Source organism: Temnothorax longispinosus, chromosome 4, assembly GCF_030848805.1.
Source record: "Temnothorax longispinosus isolate EJ_2023e chromosome 4, Tlon_JGU_v1, whole genome shotgun sequence".
In the NCBI taxonomy this organism is placed as follows: domain Eukaryota; kingdom Metazoa; phylum Arthropoda; class Insecta; order Hymenoptera; family Formicidae; genus Temnothorax; species Temnothorax longispinosus.
Genome location: NC_092361.1, coordinates 98,091 through 115,266, shown reverse-complemented (window position 1 = coordinate 115,266; position 17,176 = coordinate 98,091). Strand labels below are relative to the sequence as shown.

At 39.4% G+C, this 17,176-nt stretch overlaps 2 protein-coding genes across 2 annotated transcripts in view; one reads left to right on the top strand and one right to left on the bottom strand.

The window, feature by feature from the left end:
- LOC139812388 (alpha-tocopherol transfer protein-like) overlaps positions 1 to 17,176 on the top strand; it is a 40,643-nt gene that overhangs the window by 1,469 nt on the left and 21,998 nt on the right. The gene's annotated exons all lie outside the window — the stretch shown is intronic.
- Positions 1,084 to 8,118, bottom strand: LOC139812385 (alpha-tocopherol transfer protein). The gene is made up of 4 exons (XM_071777159.1): positions 5,949 to 8,118; positions 5,058 to 5,152; positions 1,915 to 2,229; positions 1,084 to 1,763 (listed from the first exon to the last, which is right to left on the bottom strand). The coding sequence occupies exons 1-4, from the start codon at positions 6,277 to 6,279 to the stop codon at positions 1,416 to 1,418; spliced, it is 1,089 nt and encodes a 362-aa protein (XP_071633260.1). The 5' UTR covers positions 6,280 to 8,118; the 3' UTR covers positions 1,084 to 1,415.

The window sequence follows — 17,176 nt, the reverse complement described above, 5'->3', positions numbered from 1 at the left end:
ATTAAATCTTGATCACTGATGTGCGTCTGCTATAAATATTGAAAAGTATCAATTAGATCAGGATGAGCTGTTTATTAACCGTTACTCTACGACGAAATCTAGTTTTCATTAATTTAATTACATTCCAGTTTTTCACAGTAATTGCAGAATATCTTGTTTTGCTTCCCGTTACTGCCTTCCTTTTTATCATGTTAAGGAAGTTTTATAACTTTGCGTACGGTAATACGTGAAGTTATATTCCGAGAATATTTCGCCGACCAATCGCGAAAGATTCTCTTTATCAATTTATACCTTCATCGGTTTATGATCTCCAACCGCGGATATTATTGCAACTTGGTTATCTGTTTTTGAGGTCAAGCGAGCGCAACTAAATAAATAATTATTTCAAGAGCGCCATTCGATTAACTCTCATCGATACGTTCAACGATTCGCTCTAAATCCCAATTACCCGCTGAATAAGTTAACGCGACTCTTTTTCCGCTTTTTTGCGGTTATCGTCCTTTTACGTCTTCGCTTAATTTTTGTATAACCACTCGCTTACCATCCGGAGCGGATTGCACGCTATCCTTATTTCCTCGGATCGCAGAAATCCGTCACAGAAATCACCTTTGTCTGTTTCTACTGAAAATGCCAATAATCCAATTGACTCTCGAGTCACGGTTCGTGGATTCTCCTCACACTCGTCGGCGATCTCGCTATACGGAAGGAAGAAATCCGACGCGCGTCCGAGTCTCAATTAACTGATGGAAACTGCATCGCGACGTATCGTGGATCAAAAGTCACAATGTAGGATGGATCGTTTCCCAATAACATCGCTTCGATCAACGGCGGGGCCGTTGATAAATCGCGGGAAAAGGAAATCAACTTACGAGTCGATGAGACTGATGGGAGTGACTCGGCGAAGGGCCAAAATAGCATTAGGTTCATCAGGTGGAAGCGTGCGGAGAAACACAACCCGCGATTCTTATCGCGGGCATTACGCCGTTAGGCAGCGGTGAGGCATGATAACTGCAATTGCAACGTATCGTGTACGCGAGTGGCGGATAAGCGTGTAGCTTGATACAGGTGATTACTCCAGGTCCATTTGATCGTGGTAAAACTTTTATTTAAGGCCTTAGCTACCAACCTTGAATACACAATCACAAGTACGATATATCTTGGATATATAAATAATATAAAGCGTTTAAAATTCTATCTAAAAATAACGTAAAATAATCTACGCAAAACGCATTCAAGACGTCTTGTGTCTTAATCGAAAAGTCAAAAAGATACAGTAATAAGAGACTAAATGGCGATACTAACGATAAGAGCGTGCGAACTAATTGTTAAGTAATATCATGTATACAAAAGAATACCATGCATATTTTAAAGTTTCCCTGAAGCCCCCCCGTTCTCTCCCCAGGATTCGATCGATTTTACTTTTGAATGAAGGAGTCGCGAATATCGTCCGTGACGAAATATCCCATTTTATTCATCTCCTCGACGACCTTCTGATCTTTGATTATGGCCGCGATCCACTTGTAATAGGGCAGCTCGTTCCTCGTGCCCCCGTACACCTTCGGCAGGTACTCGGGCAATATGTGCTTGTGTAGACTCTCGTAGTTGCTACCGTGGAAGAACAGCTTGTTTCGCATGTTGGCGTCGAGCAGCGGCTTGAAGACCGCGAAGATCGCGTCGAAGACCCACGACTGATGGAGGATGTGTAGTGCGTGTATCCTGATGGGAAACGCGGTCACCATCAGAGACAGCATCATAGTTGCCACCTGGAAAATGGATCGCCGACACGCGTGATTATATTAGCACACTATTTCCGCCTTTTAATTTCATAATTAATACATTTATCGCAAACCTGAGAATAATGTAAAGATCCCATGTGCAACAAGAAAAGGGGAAAGATAATGGATAACGATGTACCTGAGGCGTCACGGACCACGCGTGTGTCATGGAGATGTCCTTCAAATCGAAAATGGCGACGCCGCCCATAATTTGCGCCCTGGGTTCGAGGATGCCGAGCTCGAGGATCCCGACCGTGGCTTTGAAGAGCTCCTCGGTGGAATATTTGCGCGGATCCCAATTGCCAAAACGATAGATCATTACGCGTCTGCCGCACTGGGTTCTATACGGCGGCACCGTGATCACGTTGTCGTCACCTATATACCTCATCTCGGTCGAGCTCATCATCTGATGGATCTCCGGGTGTTCCTCTTTGAAGTTGTAGTAATTCACTATCTATCGAAAAATTTCTTGAGAGAGAAATCGACCTCGCGCGCTCTGTCGTTCGCGCGGGAATACAGGGTGACCCCTCGAATAATACGGTATTTGAATTGCATGGAGTCTCGAGTAGCACGGTAAAGAAAATTGTGACATCTTACTTTTCAAAAGTTTTTTTTTTTGTAGATAATTTCCCGGATTCAAATACCCACTTTTGTACGGATCTGGAGTCTTGAATTGTACAGTTTTCAATAGCGGGTAATCTCTAAAATTGTATGAATCCTAAGTCTCGAGTACTACGCTTTTCAATAGCACGCAACCCAATTATTCGTGTTTTTCGAGGTTTCTTAACTGTATTTCGTTATTCGCAAATTTGCATTATAAAAGCGCGAACGTGTACGTTGGATAAACATTCCATGTCGTTCATTATCGCGGTTTAAGATAAAATATCATTATGAATTCTTGATCGTTAGACAGGCATAAATTATATCGTTAATCAATTATTCATCGGCTATTCCCCGGCAATTACATTTATGAATAGCCCGTTTGTTTCCTTATGCATATGGAGATCGGAAAATTAACGATAGTGTCGCCTTAAAGCTCTGATTCTGGACGGAGAAATTATTTTAAATCCATACCAATTTTCATTCCACTTTTTCAGTAAAATGTCGCAATTGTACCACGGTCGTTGAGCCAATTACTGAAAGCAGCTTAATAAGTGTTCGGTTAAAAGGCCAGATCCTTTCCACATGCTTTTACTAATTCTAATTTTCGTGGAATACCAGCGCGCCGCGTATTTCAGATCTCGAAAGGTAGATCAGTTCACCTTGACATAATTGTGCAACTAGAAGGTTCACTCCGTGTTCGCGCTTTATTCATCGATGTATTTTCACTATTATTGCACTATTGCACAATGGTTCATAAATATTATTTCGACATTTCTTAAAATTTCGTAACCAATAGCATCCAAAATAATTGAAAATGACGTTTTTATATTGTAAACGAAAATATTGATACACATCAATAATCTCTGCAATCATTGTTTTATCTAATCACACTCGAAAAAGAATTCGCGACTTTGCGAAAGCAACTTTGGATTGAATTACACACAGAATAATCCAAGATAATATAAGTTAATGAAAGATAATAAAAATATAAGAAAGAGAAAAATATATAAGAAAGAGAAAAAGACATAAATGTATACCGCGATTAAATCGATTTATGTCTACTTGTTCGCGATAAGATTAGAAACGAAAAAAAAAACAAATATATATAGATTCAAATTGTCGCTGCAATTATATTAGTTTGATTGACTTACATTGGACATAACTACTGGGTATAATATACTTTCTTATTTTTCTGAATATGTAATTTCGCTAATGATCATAAATGACGCAATTCTCTAAACGAGGAAAAAATTACTAATTATGCAGGATTGTGCATACAGGAGTCTTTCATTATATTCGAAAAGAAAAATAAGTATTACTTATCTACGTAACATATTTAACATTTAAGTTGTTAAATTTATGCTCCTAAATGTGTAAATTAGATATGTATACTTAATTACAAAGCAAGCGAGGTTTATTATAAAATTTAACGTTATAAAAATTTCTAAATCTAATTTCATAATTACGGAAAAATCCACTACCGGGCACGATAGCCTAGTATACATATTATTAAATCTTGTGTGTTAACTCATCCTTTTTTAAATCTCTCATGCGATTTCTTTAATTCTGTAGAGAGGACTATTTATATATATATCGTTAAAAAATTTAGGAGCACAACAGAGTAAAGTGCAAAACTTTTAAAAAATGTTCAACTTTCTCTCTAATGCCCGTTCTAGACTGGAGAATGATCCTACTCGCGACTCATCCTAGTGAGTAGTGTAGACGGATAAAAATCATTGATTATCCATGATTTTTACCCATCTACACTACTCACTAGGATGAGCCGCGAGTAGGATCATCCTCCAGTCTAGAACGGGCATAAATAAATTTTACACGCGCGTATTTTACATAAATTAATTTGCTCTTTAAAAGATTTATAAAAAGAATTTTATTGCTGCTTCTTGATGCCGAGAAGTTATTCAGACGCGCGTAGACGAGATGCTTATATATCTCGTATCGATGTTTGCGAGTATTTTAACGATTCGACAAATGTCAAAGATTAACAACGGTAATTTAATTCGTTTAGAGACGGTATGCTATTGATTTGACGCAAAACTTTTATTGCCTCGTATATAATTTGTTTAATAAGAATATTTACGATACTGAAAAGGGGTGTATCTAACAATGAAACATAAAAGTTCATTTCTTAGAGGCTTTACGCAACTAAGTTTTAGATTCCATACATAATCCGGTTTAGTAATCTGTATTAAATTCAAGATCCTTCTTTACTGTTTTCATATTTGACAGGAAGCTGAAATAATGTTATATGATTAGATCAAATAAACACGTAATAAAATTATTAAGAAATAGTATAGAACTCCAGAAAAAGTAGGTTAATCGATTATCTCACAATCATTATAACTTTTCATTGACTCATAAAACATTGCAAAATTATGATTGCCAATAAGTGTTTACTTTCATAAATTTTCCAACGGTAACGTATAGTGAGCAAAATATTTTAATGCATTAAAGAATTTAAGCAGTTACATTATTTTCCTTTTTTTGTCGACGTTCTATTTCTGCACGCGATAAACTCTTATCGTTTACTTTACGTGACAAAAAGCACATCGACGCGAGCATATATGTTTAATAATAAAGGCGTACGCCTCTTTCACATCGATTTAAACTGTCCACCTCATCGCAAATATCATTGTCAATGCCTATACATCTATAACTCACCAGCTTATGTGCGCTCTTTATGTTAAAGTTCCTAGCGCGAAGAAATCTGAGGAGAAAATCGTCGTCCATCCTGTGCGGCATGCACTCGCCTCTCTCTGCGAAAGAACGCATACATCACAAACTCGTTTGCGCCAAACAATAATATAAATACAATATTTCTGCCTGATCGCGAAGCGTTACGAATTCTACGAAATTTTTGTCATTTTTGCACATATCTGTCTAACTCAAAAGATTTACTTTAAATCTGATGTCCCAATTAATTATAACAGAAATAGAAATGTGTACATTTACAGAAACATCAGCATCGTTGCTAACATCAATGTGTTACAAAACCCAGGCAGCATGTTTAAAATTGCGACATAAAAAGCGTCGTCTACAATGGCAGCAGGAGTATACAGTAAGACGTAAGCAATTAGTTATTGACTAATGGGATTTTTACAATTTAAGAATAATCGACTGTGGTTGGTCAATAGCTTATTGCTTACGTCTTACTGCATACTCCTGCTGCCATTGTAGACGACGCTTAAGACGTCTTAAAGGCAATTTTAAGACATCTTTAAAATGTTCCGATATTTTGGACATGGTGCTGTCTAAGTCCCGGTCTACAATAGACGTTTTGAGCCCTAAGCCTTAAGAAATTGTTCAATCACAGTTGAATTTGAGGAGAAAAATTGACTGTGATTTGTCAATTTCTTAGGGCTTAGGGCTTAAAACACCTATTGTAGACTGGGACTCAGAAACAATTGTTGCGCCCATCAAATCTAAAACTTTGCGATTGTACTTTTCTCTCGGTAGGACAATTTGCACCGCCAATTTTATAACATATATTGACACCTCTTCTCGTTGACGCTCACTCGTCACTTTCGGGGATAATACTCCAACTCGAATTACCGTAGATCATATCGCGGAACTCCTGCAGCGTCTGACACTTGACCTCGTCGGTCTCCCCTAACTCCCTTCTGGCGTACTCCATGACTTCCGGCGGCGGCTCGCACAGATCCAGAGTGATCTGCTCGTCGTCCTCCAATTCTTGATCCTTGAGTTCCGGCATGTCGTCGGCACCCTTGCGAAGCTCTAGATCCTCCTGCCTCTTGACATCGGGCTTCTCCTTGGCGAGGGTCCTCTGTGTCTCCGCGTCACTTTCGATCGAAGGACCGTAGCGTTCTTTCGTTAGAATCCTCGACCCGGCGCCGTTGCCGATCTTCTCGCTCTCCTGCGGCATGATAGCACACAGCACAGATAGATCGATGATCTATTTCATTTAACGATTCTATGGGAAGATTTCACGGAATCTCCGGAATCGGCGTGTCTCCTCGATCGACACTCGTGCGCGGGAAAAAGCGAAATCGCGCGTTCATTCAGTCGTGGATCGCGCTCGTATACAACATTGGCCGGCCGCCTGTCTCCGGCGTTACCAGATAACCTCCTTCTACCCGATATTCTTGGCACACGAACATCTATACACGCGAGTAGATAAACGTACGTGCATACATTGACGCATACACGCGTGCACGTGCGTGCAGTTGCGCGTGTTGCCTGCGAGCGACCGGTGCAATGTGCATACGCAAACAATGATTCCTCGTGAGCCTCTTGCCGACTTATTGACGCTGACTCAAACTGAACTTTTTTTTCCTGCGACCAATATTGACCGCGCGACGCGCCCTTGAATAAAGATTATTTAAATGTCGCGCAGTTAGCAGCAGCGCGAACCTTGAGTCTCTCAAACTTGGAGCGTGATTGGCGAGGTCTAGTTCGCATCAACCGGACGAAGTTCAGAACACGGCGTGATTCATCTCAATTTACCGTTCTCAATACCGATTAAACAGACACGGTGACAAGAAAACAATTGCCTTCTTTTTACGCCAACATTTCTTACATTGTATCACGTTGTATCATGTACGTTTTGCATGATAAATCGGGAAATTATCGAATTAACCGATGACGCAGATAGGCGTCAAAGAAGATATAGCTGCGCAGTGTTAAAAGAATATCTCATCGTTAACGTATTACGATTTATATATCGTAACGCCAATAAATTGTTGTATCGCCGATAAAGCGTTTTTCAACGTCTGCAATGTTGCTCTCCATTAAATCATTGTATCAATCTTCAATATGAATTAATTGGCACGAAGTGCCAGCGTGCTACTTTGAAGCAAGCCTCGTGGACTGGTAAACGTTTCGGAGTGTATCATAAGGGGCTTGTCTTTTTCCTGTGTCGTAATACGCGCGTCGAGCACGATATAGCTGGTGTGTTTTCGCGAACGAAACGCGCGTTCCGTTGTCGTTGTGTGCGCGACACAACTACGCGCCTCCTTCAGCCTCTACGAAGCCAATATCCGGTTGGCGGTATTCTACTCTTGCAGCAACGTCTACCCGCCGTCGTCGTTTCAATCCTGGTCATTTTCTCGGAATCGCGCGCGCGAAACGCACATGTAATTAAAATCTATCTATATTAATTCCCCAGAGAACGCCTCGCGCGCGCAGTTAGGATATCCGTCGTTTACGCTCGGTATAGCGACGCGCGATTCACATATCCTCTTTCTTTTTTGTTAACAAAAACCAGCGGCGCGCGTTGCGCAACGAGCAAGCAGCAGTCTGATCTGTTGTCTGTCTGAAAGACAAGCTAACACGTTACGTCAGCGTCACGGTATTGTTCTTTTTCCTCGATAGAGACGGCTCTTTTTGTTTTCTTAAACAGCACTTATTATCTTCTTGCACTCGCGCGAAGGTAAATTCTCTTCGAAGGCGGGCCGGGGCGATATATTGCGCACATTTAAACAGAAAAATATAGCGCGTGTACGTGAAATCTAATTGAATGCGCGGACGGTCGAGCGGACGCTTGTTGCGTCCGCGTTAAAACGCACGGAAGAGGACGACGGATCGACGACGAACGTTAAAATGAGAAACGGACGATTCTGCGTTCCGATGCACATCGCGCTCGCATATGTGATTTCCGCCTCGCAGTCAGAACACTGCCCGGTGAAAGATGCAGCTGTAGTTATGGTGCGGTTTCCCGTGCGAGTGCAGCGCGATACTGTACGCCCGGCGGTGCCGATCGCGGCGATGATGTAACTGGCGCACATTTCTTTGTATACCGGCACGCGGCCTCGGCGGTTCACTTTTCGCCCGCACGTCTCCGCACGTTGAAAAAGGCCCTCGCACGAATTGAACGACCATTAGTACATCTTCGCGTGTCCGAGGCCGTGAGTGGGCTAGTACCGTAAATGCGAGGTCGTCCCTCACGTAGTTATACGGTCGAGATGCGAGATTATTCCCTACCAGCAGTCCCAGGTAATTTTTTTTAATTAGCAAATATCTGGTAAGCTTTCTTTTCAATTTTCTTTCGCACAATTGTCTTATTTAACGTTTCTCGTAACATTTTCACATAATGTCTCTTATTTTAATTGTAGGTACATGGAATATTTTCATCTTTACGTGCACGTCTAATTACACTTTTGTATGTTTTATTCTGTCTAGTAGATTGCTTTATGAATTTCAACTTTCTCAACGCGAGGATTTAAAGAAGGCATTACAATTTCTTTAATATTCACTGCAGAGTGCTTTGTCAGTGATTAACTTACGAATTATACGGAGAAGAGATTATTGACATTATTATTGATAATGATGTTCATGAAGTCCGTGTGTCAAAAAAAACAAATTTAAATCATAAATACACTGAAATCTAAAAATGAATAATTTTCAGCTGGTATTCACGTTCGCGACATGTAAGATAAATTATCTATGGTGTAAATTCTCAAGGCCCATCAATAGTGACTGTTCATGCGATGCTCTTCGAAGAGGCTGCAATGTAAATTCTAGTTCTTCTACGAACCTACGAGATCGTCATAGAAACGTGCAGATATTTCACGAGCGTAAACTTTCGCGCGAACTCCCAACGTTCCATCACGAAGTTACTTCGGCGCGCTCGTTATCTGTGACGTAACGCTATCGTTTGTTGTCACGCGTCACGGTGCGGTGTGTGGCCCACTATGCATGCGAACAACAGTCGGCAGAATGTCCGAGTCATTCATTGTGCCGCAACGAAGAGAAAGGCTTCGCGGAAATCGCCGCAAAGTAGCGGCGTGAGAAGAACGACCGTCGCGTGCGTATAAGTGTATGAAAACCGCAGAGATCCGAGACGCGAAGGAAATGGAAGGTGAGGACGCGGTTTGGCGCGCGTAGGCTAGGGAGCCGCCTTTCACGCGCGGTCGGAAGAGGATAAGCGCGACTCCTCGCCGATACAAATTACACCTGGGAATTACGACTACGAAAACGCATTGCGAATTGCGAAATATGTCAGGGTCACTTTATTGCATCGACAGTCCGGCGCTTTCACTGACGACCGCGTATACGGTTACGTGTCGCCTGCACGCCGCGATCGGACAAAGGGCTCGTTCTCCGCTCGGGATCAACGGATTAATTGTCGCGCGCGCGATTATCAGCGAATTCCACGGAAGATAGGCGAACAAAGGGGAATTGAGAAGAGATTTCTCATTTTTTAATCCGAAACGATTCGGTGAAAGGTCGGCGCTGTTAAGCGTTCAAGTATTCCCCAGCTCTCGGTCTCGACGTGAGAATCTAGCTATGACTCGAGCTGAGAAGAATGCACGTGAATGTACATGCGTGCTTACATGTTAGATCTTCGCAAGAGTGTGCATCATAGTAGAACACGTGATCGCGCATGAAAGTTCACCCAGCAACGACGTAACGACGCGACGTTCCGTTGACGTAATCTAAGTACATGTTATTAGTGCTTTTTCTGTCTGTTGATTTCGACGGTATTTCATCATACGTATATGCCAACGGTAATAACATATTTTCCACGTCTAGCTGCATGCGCGTTATCTATTTATCGTCAAAATTTAAGAATTCCATGAAATTATTCCGTCTTACGTCATTATTGCGTTTTATTTATTTGTCAATCACTCTCTGTCGAGGCTTGTTCACGAAGTATCAAAGAATGCTACATTGTGCTGAACTGAAAGCAGACCGGCGCGGCGCGGCGGCGCTCGTAACGTTGCAACATTTAGAAGTCATTACGCTGGGTGGGTATGCTTCTGTTTTAGAGAGAGAGAAAATTTTATTCTTTTTATCTCAATATCTTCGCCATTCATAATTTTTGGGGAATCATAAAAAATAAAAATAAGCTAGTATAATTTATTATGAAGTTTACAAAAGATAGCATAGTAGAACATTAAATATACACTCGATATTTCAAAACTTTGTCTCAAAGAAGTTCTAATTGTGATCAATACACATGCGGGTTGTCTTAAAACGATAGGAATATATTATTCCATAAAAATATTTTATTTATCTATTTATAAAATACCTCGACAAAACGCTAAAAAATAATTTTAAAATAGTTAAAATAATTTTAAAATAGTTAAAATAATTTTAAAATAATTTTAAAATAGTTAAAATAATTTTAAAATAATTTTAAAATAATTTTAAAAATAGTTTTTAGCCACTATCCCCGTAATGTTTTCTCTTATAATATCTTGCGTGAAGCGCTGCGTGTGAGCGTGTATGGTCCGAAAAATCGACTCCTACTTGTCTGGCGAAGGATGCGAAATCTCTCAAGGTCAGTCCACGAAAGCATGATAAATCGTTTTCGTGAACGGGTTCCCCTCTTTCGCTGATCGCGTTAACTCATCCGTGGCATAACTCGCGTGCTTCTACATCAATCTTCTGCAAACGTAATAACCGAAATTCTTCTCGTTTGCCTTCGATCTTGAAAACTTCCATGACGAAGAATTTCTACGGAGAATCTGCGCGCGCGCGCGACGGTCGAGACTCAAGGCTGCGCCTGTCGATATGCAACTGCATACAGTTGCGTGTAACGTAGGCTGCATTTCAGCCTCTCGTGCCGGTATTTTCCGCCGAAGTTATCGAGCGCAAATTTTCGACTCTTTCGCCTTTGCTAAAGTTTATTTTTTTTTTTTTTTTCATTAACAACATATATAATCTCTCTCAGTACTCATAGCATATACCAAAACTTTCTATAGTTATATCTTAAATTATTATTTGCGTAACATTGCTTTTACGTTAGTATTCAGACATAATAGAGCATGCAGTTGATTTATATTTCTATAATCATACGTAAAATCTAGATAAAAATCATTATTAGAAAGTTGGTCTATGAAAGTCCATGAAAATATCGTTACGTTATCTCCGCAAATTCAATGCCTTATAAACCATTTCCTTGTACTGACAATTGCATGCTTTTACTTCTCGAGATCGAAAGTGGCATTATCTTATTTAGGTTTTGTTTTCAATCTCGTGACACAAACCCTGTTATTATAGGAACTATGTTTTATCGTACGCAGCGTCTTTCTCTTTCACGTAATTTAGATCACACAAATATCATTCTTAATGGCACGATAATTGATACACCGGAAGTTGTTAACACTCCTTTTTGGAAGAATTTTTTATATAATTCTGATTAAATCTACAATCGGAGGAATACACGTAACCAATTCTATATTTACAAGCAGATGCATACTTTATATATGATATATATTGTTACGCTTTCTTACTTTTTATTATTCTTATGCGTGTAGCGGGACTTTTATTAAAATAATTTATATAATGCCACTGATTCGTAACATACAATATTATTATTACGTATTCTTTTGTTAAATACTGATAAGACTTACGATAAATAAATTAATTATTCTACGTTAATTTTCACACGCGTTTTTCATCGTTTCTTATAAGCAATGATGTTAGTTTAGCGGACAAATTGCACAAGAGAAAAAAAGACATTGTTGAGAAAATCAATATCATACTTCGAAGCTGTATCATTTTTTTTGTAGGATTAAGTTTAAAATGTGACGAGACTAATAAATAAGTTAATAAAATCAACTAAAATATATATAAATTTAGCACACTTATCAAGACTCGTAAATATGTAACTTTTGCAAATATTGGACTCATGCTAGAGGCATTATTTACCTAAAATTGGCGAAATGTCTGATAACTCCTATAATTACGAAGCATCGAGACATTACTACATCAAATATTAAAATTAATCGAATTTTCTCTCTCTCTTTCTCTCTCTCTCTTTTTCTAATTGACATTAATAGCCATTTAATAAAGAAAAAAAACATACCAAGCAAAACCCTTGTCTCTTTGGGAGAGATCGAATTTCCAATGTTTTGAAATAAAACCAGTAAACCACTCTCTTCAAAGCTTTGCATTCAAAAGGATTCAAATACGAAGCTTTCGAATTAAATCCAGCGAAATTAGCAATTACAATTCACGCTGACGCTTGAACGGCACGTTATTTCGCGATCTCGATTCGCGATCGGAATTCGATTGTGCGCGGCAACTCACCGGGTATAGCTGCCGGTATACGGGGGACTCGAGGTACGATCTTTACAGGGCAACGATCCTGTGGGTACTAACCGATGAATCGCACCATAGGCTCTCATGTACTCTCTCATGTACTCTCCGACCTCTTCCGCATTTGCGATTCCAACAGCGAGAAAGTTGCACGACCGCCTTGGTACAATCACCTTTTCGCGGAGAGCCGATGGAAGGGCCGTCGACTATGCTCGTGAACTCCGGCCGATCCTGGCTTCCTGGAGGGCTTACGCGGAATCTCACGGTGGGACCGTTAACCAGCACCGGCGAAGTCCGCTGCTTCTGGTTCATCGTCGCTTTGCGGCGCTTTGCGTGCCGTCGACAAGTTTCAACGCTTAACGTTACATCTACTTCGTTTTAATTTGTTTGTTTCCCTACAAAGCCAACGTTCAACTTGCGAGACTGCTTACCTATGATTAGCGGAGTCAGGATATGTAGATAAGAAATTGATATGAAAAAGCTGTATTATACGAACTTGATCTTTGAAAATGCATGCAACTCTCTGGGATCAAGGTTGGACAATTGTATCTTAATTATCTTTCGCAAGACAAATGAGGATGGCCGACAACCTGCAGCTACAAAACGACTACTAATTAATGTCTCGCAGGTATAGCAGCGTGTCTCGTGTGCGTATTAGACGTAAGCTATTCGATGATACGAGATTATTTCATTAATTTCAGTCGTACTACATGGGTAGTAAATTAGATCATATCAATTTGTGTACATGCAATACATAGTATATTAGATTGTATTAATTAATTTATGATTTAGTGCAATCTCTCCGTAATTCAAACTAATTAACGCAAGATCATCGGTATTTGGTCTATCGGTTCGGGTTATCGGGTTTGATAGAAATAATATTTTTATAGATCTAAAATTATATAATGCGATATCCAAGTTGCAACAATTTTCAGCATCGATCTCAAGCATCTGATCTGATGAAAATTTTATTCATTGTTAGCCTGATAGGATTTGACAGATTCCGACACAATTTTAATCACTTGCTTAGTATTATCTGAATTGTCTTATTGTTAGTAAAGGGGAACGTTAGATGCGATCAGTATTCCGTAACTCTTAACGACAATTTCGTTATCGTTGAATTTGCGTTGCGCAAATATTATATATGATAAAAAAAGCTACGCAATGACAATATAAAGATAATGAAACTGTTAAGAGTTTCAAAAAATAGGCCCACAGGTCTCTCAAATCATATATCACTTATATGGGGACGGTTTTTAATTAAGTCGCATCGTCACTCGTTGCCCGTGCATAACAACTTTAATTCCGCAGTCCAAAAAAATGGTTGATTTTGTTATCTTTCTTGTACGTACGAACAAAGATTATGTAATAAAATGAAACATGGGAAAACTTTTTCCTCGGATACTTTTTTTTATCTCGATATTTCTTACAGTAATAAAAATAATGTGTGCTTTATTGTCGTCAGTTGTCTCTTTTAATACGCAACAACGATTTTACTTGTAAATTTATTATCCATTGTCCGCGAGACATGCTTATAAATAATTATAGACCTCTAGAGAACAGAGTCACAGAAAGAGAGCTCACGTGATAAGAGAAGCTGTAAACAGAAATGATTTTTACACGGCCCAACTGGCCACATTTATTAATTGTAACATTCATATAAAGTAAAAATCATTTTTGTTAATTATTTACTGGCGAAGGTAATTTAAGTTTCTGAGAGCTGTAAAATTCTTTGATAAACAACTAAACAGGTTTAAAGGTTTAAATTTATAGAACGGGTTCTGTGGCCACGTAGATTTGTTTATATGCACAATTCGTTCGGCAAAAAAACTGGCTTCTCGAGAATGTGACGGTCGCGCTGCGGTCATTAAATTATTCGCGGTCCACACATCTCTGACGCACGATCTGTATCAAAAATCGGCGCGGAAGAATTTCCGCTCGGCAGATGGTCCGATAATAGAAGACATCATTAACATGTGCATTTCGTCACAGCGCAGCGAGAAACGCGAAGTATCTTCGATTGCGCGTTCACCGATCGCGCTACTTTCTAACTCACGGTAATATCCGACTCCGATGATCGTAGCTCGGTAATCAGGAATGACGGTGCAGTTTAGAAAAAATGGAGCAGCGAATTATCCGCGATAATTCGCTTCGCGCCGACTTTACTTCTCAATTACGGTCACGTTTCTGAATTTGTTTTATGAACGTTCAGCGTATCTTACGACACTCATTGATACTTTTATTTGATATTGGCGTCTAACGGATTTATTCGCGTCGGCCAGATTGCCACGGGTCGAGCGCACCGCGCGAGCTCTGTTCGTCAAGCATGAGGACGTAGACGTGTCAGGGACAACGGAACATTTACTTGTCGAAGCTGAACTGGAGGAGCTCAGTCTTACGCCTTTACTTGGGTGGAGCTCTTCTGTAGTGTCGCTACGCGCACATACGTTCATCAGGTAGTTAATTTACAGATTATATTGTCAGCAAGTCCCATCGGGCGAAGATTAAGGTAAAAGTACCAATACCCGGACACTCTTAAGAGTATAGGTAAATGTACCAATGCCTGGACACGTACATACCTATGTTTTTTTAAAAGAAACCTTTAAAAAAATATAAATTCATAGAAATAAACATTTGGATACCATAACTAAAGTTTCAAAATACAAGAGAAATATTTTTATCTTTGATTTTAATTCGCGTTATACTTATAAATAATAAAGGTATCCGGGTATTGGTACTTTTACCTTCCTTCTACGCGGTTTTATTCGAATTGCAACTCTGTTTTCGATACCGACAGAAAATTGATCGTTCTTTTTCTTCGATTGCATTTCCTTGATGTGGAATTAATGATACAAAGTATGTTATTATCTCGCTCCTAAGATCATCCCGTACATTAATTTTTCGTTGTTCTGAAGGGTAGAGAAGCCTCGCGGTAACGGCTCTACGAGGACTAAATCTTACATTATGAGAGAATCGCTGTATTACAAGAGGATTTTATGAGGGAGGAGCGGAATTAAGGTGTAATGAGCCCGCGCAATTATATCTGTCACGCAGACATATACTTGCTCCCCTCGGGTTAAGTTAATGAGGAGTAACAACAGACGAGTTTCGTAACGAGAGATTCATGGAGATAATACTAGCTTCACTAAGAGTCGGATAATTTCTATAAGAGTACTAATAGAGCCAGCGGAAATAAAGGTGTGTAATTTTGTTGATTATCAAGCTGTAACAAATGATAAATATCAAATACATTTGTATAACTACTCTCTCCACTATTCATACAAATAATCCGAGACACTTGTCCTAAGAGTCAAATTAGAGTAATTTCCTCTTCAGAAAAAAATTTAATGAGACGTCATTATTTGCTGCCGACTTCTCGTAGATTTTTTTCCATGCACGATGGCTGCTTCAATACTTTCATCGGGAAGAAGCATCCTCGATGCGCCGTAGGCTAAATCAATTTCACGGAAGACGTTATATTATCGCGTACCGTTCAGCTTCCGATGCGACCTCCGATCATCTCTGATATATCACGTTGAAAGCCGCTGTGAGCAGCGGCTCACGCGACCGTTTAAAGCGCTTATGCAATTCCCACGCATGAACTATCACCAAACGATGCAAAGACCATCGGACAGCTGCACCCGTAGAAAGGGAAATCGTCGCTTGGGTATAGAACTAAATTTATCTGAAGTCGGAAGCGCGATCGAACATGCTTCGCAGCGGTGTTTACACACACCTACACCCACACAAATGTGAAACACGCACACTGAGGGGGAAGCGTGCAGAATCGCTAACACGTATGCACCACATATGCGCACACGTACGCACGTACGCCTCGATTCAGCAAACAGAGCCTTTCTTCGTTACGTGCGCGATAACGCGAGAGTAGATAGGTTTCCGCTTGATAATTCGGCCGCTGGTCACTTACCGCTGTGCAAACGTCGCGTCGGATCAATGCTCGATTAACAGGCGAAAGTGTTTTTGCGTGTTTTTTTAAATCTTTTTTTTATTGAGAAATTTTAAAATCTATTACTACACAATATGCGTAAGCTTTTTGATTTGTAATAATTTTTGCTACTTAATGTGTTTAAAAACAAGTTATTATTATTAATGCGCATATTATACAGACATATATAGACATTATGACACTTATAAACTTGCGATTTATTCATGACATTATCTTCATATAAAAGCTTCCTCGAAGATTATGAATTGTGACAGTCTCTCACACACTCGCTGTTCTCTAATAAAAGTCTTTTCCATCTCACAAAAAATTGCTAAACACAATAGCAGATATTATAATCTCTTGAACAATAATACGCTATTCTTAAACGTGGCAAAACTCTTTCACAATACTTATAGATATTCGCGATATTTAGTGGCAAAACCTTGAACTTTATTTCGCATAGAAAATTTAAATACTAGAAATTTCTTAATACATCTTTGTACGTTGTATATTTTTTAAATAGAATAATTAATTAAAAATTTATTGTCAAGCGAAACTTATAACAAATATTATACCTTTATTTATTTTTAAATAAGTTAAATTTGAGTTGAATAAGATAGTATTGACCATTCAGTCATTATATAATGTTATTAATCTTTACAACTCAGCTAATTACTATACTGGGGTTTTCCTTTTCTCTTTTTTGCTTATTATGTGCAGACAGTGAAATAGATTATACGTCATTATATAAGTGAGGTCTATACGTCTGCATCTTCTATATATCTTAATTTATTCTTTATAAAAACTTTTAGACCTTGATTCTGCTTAC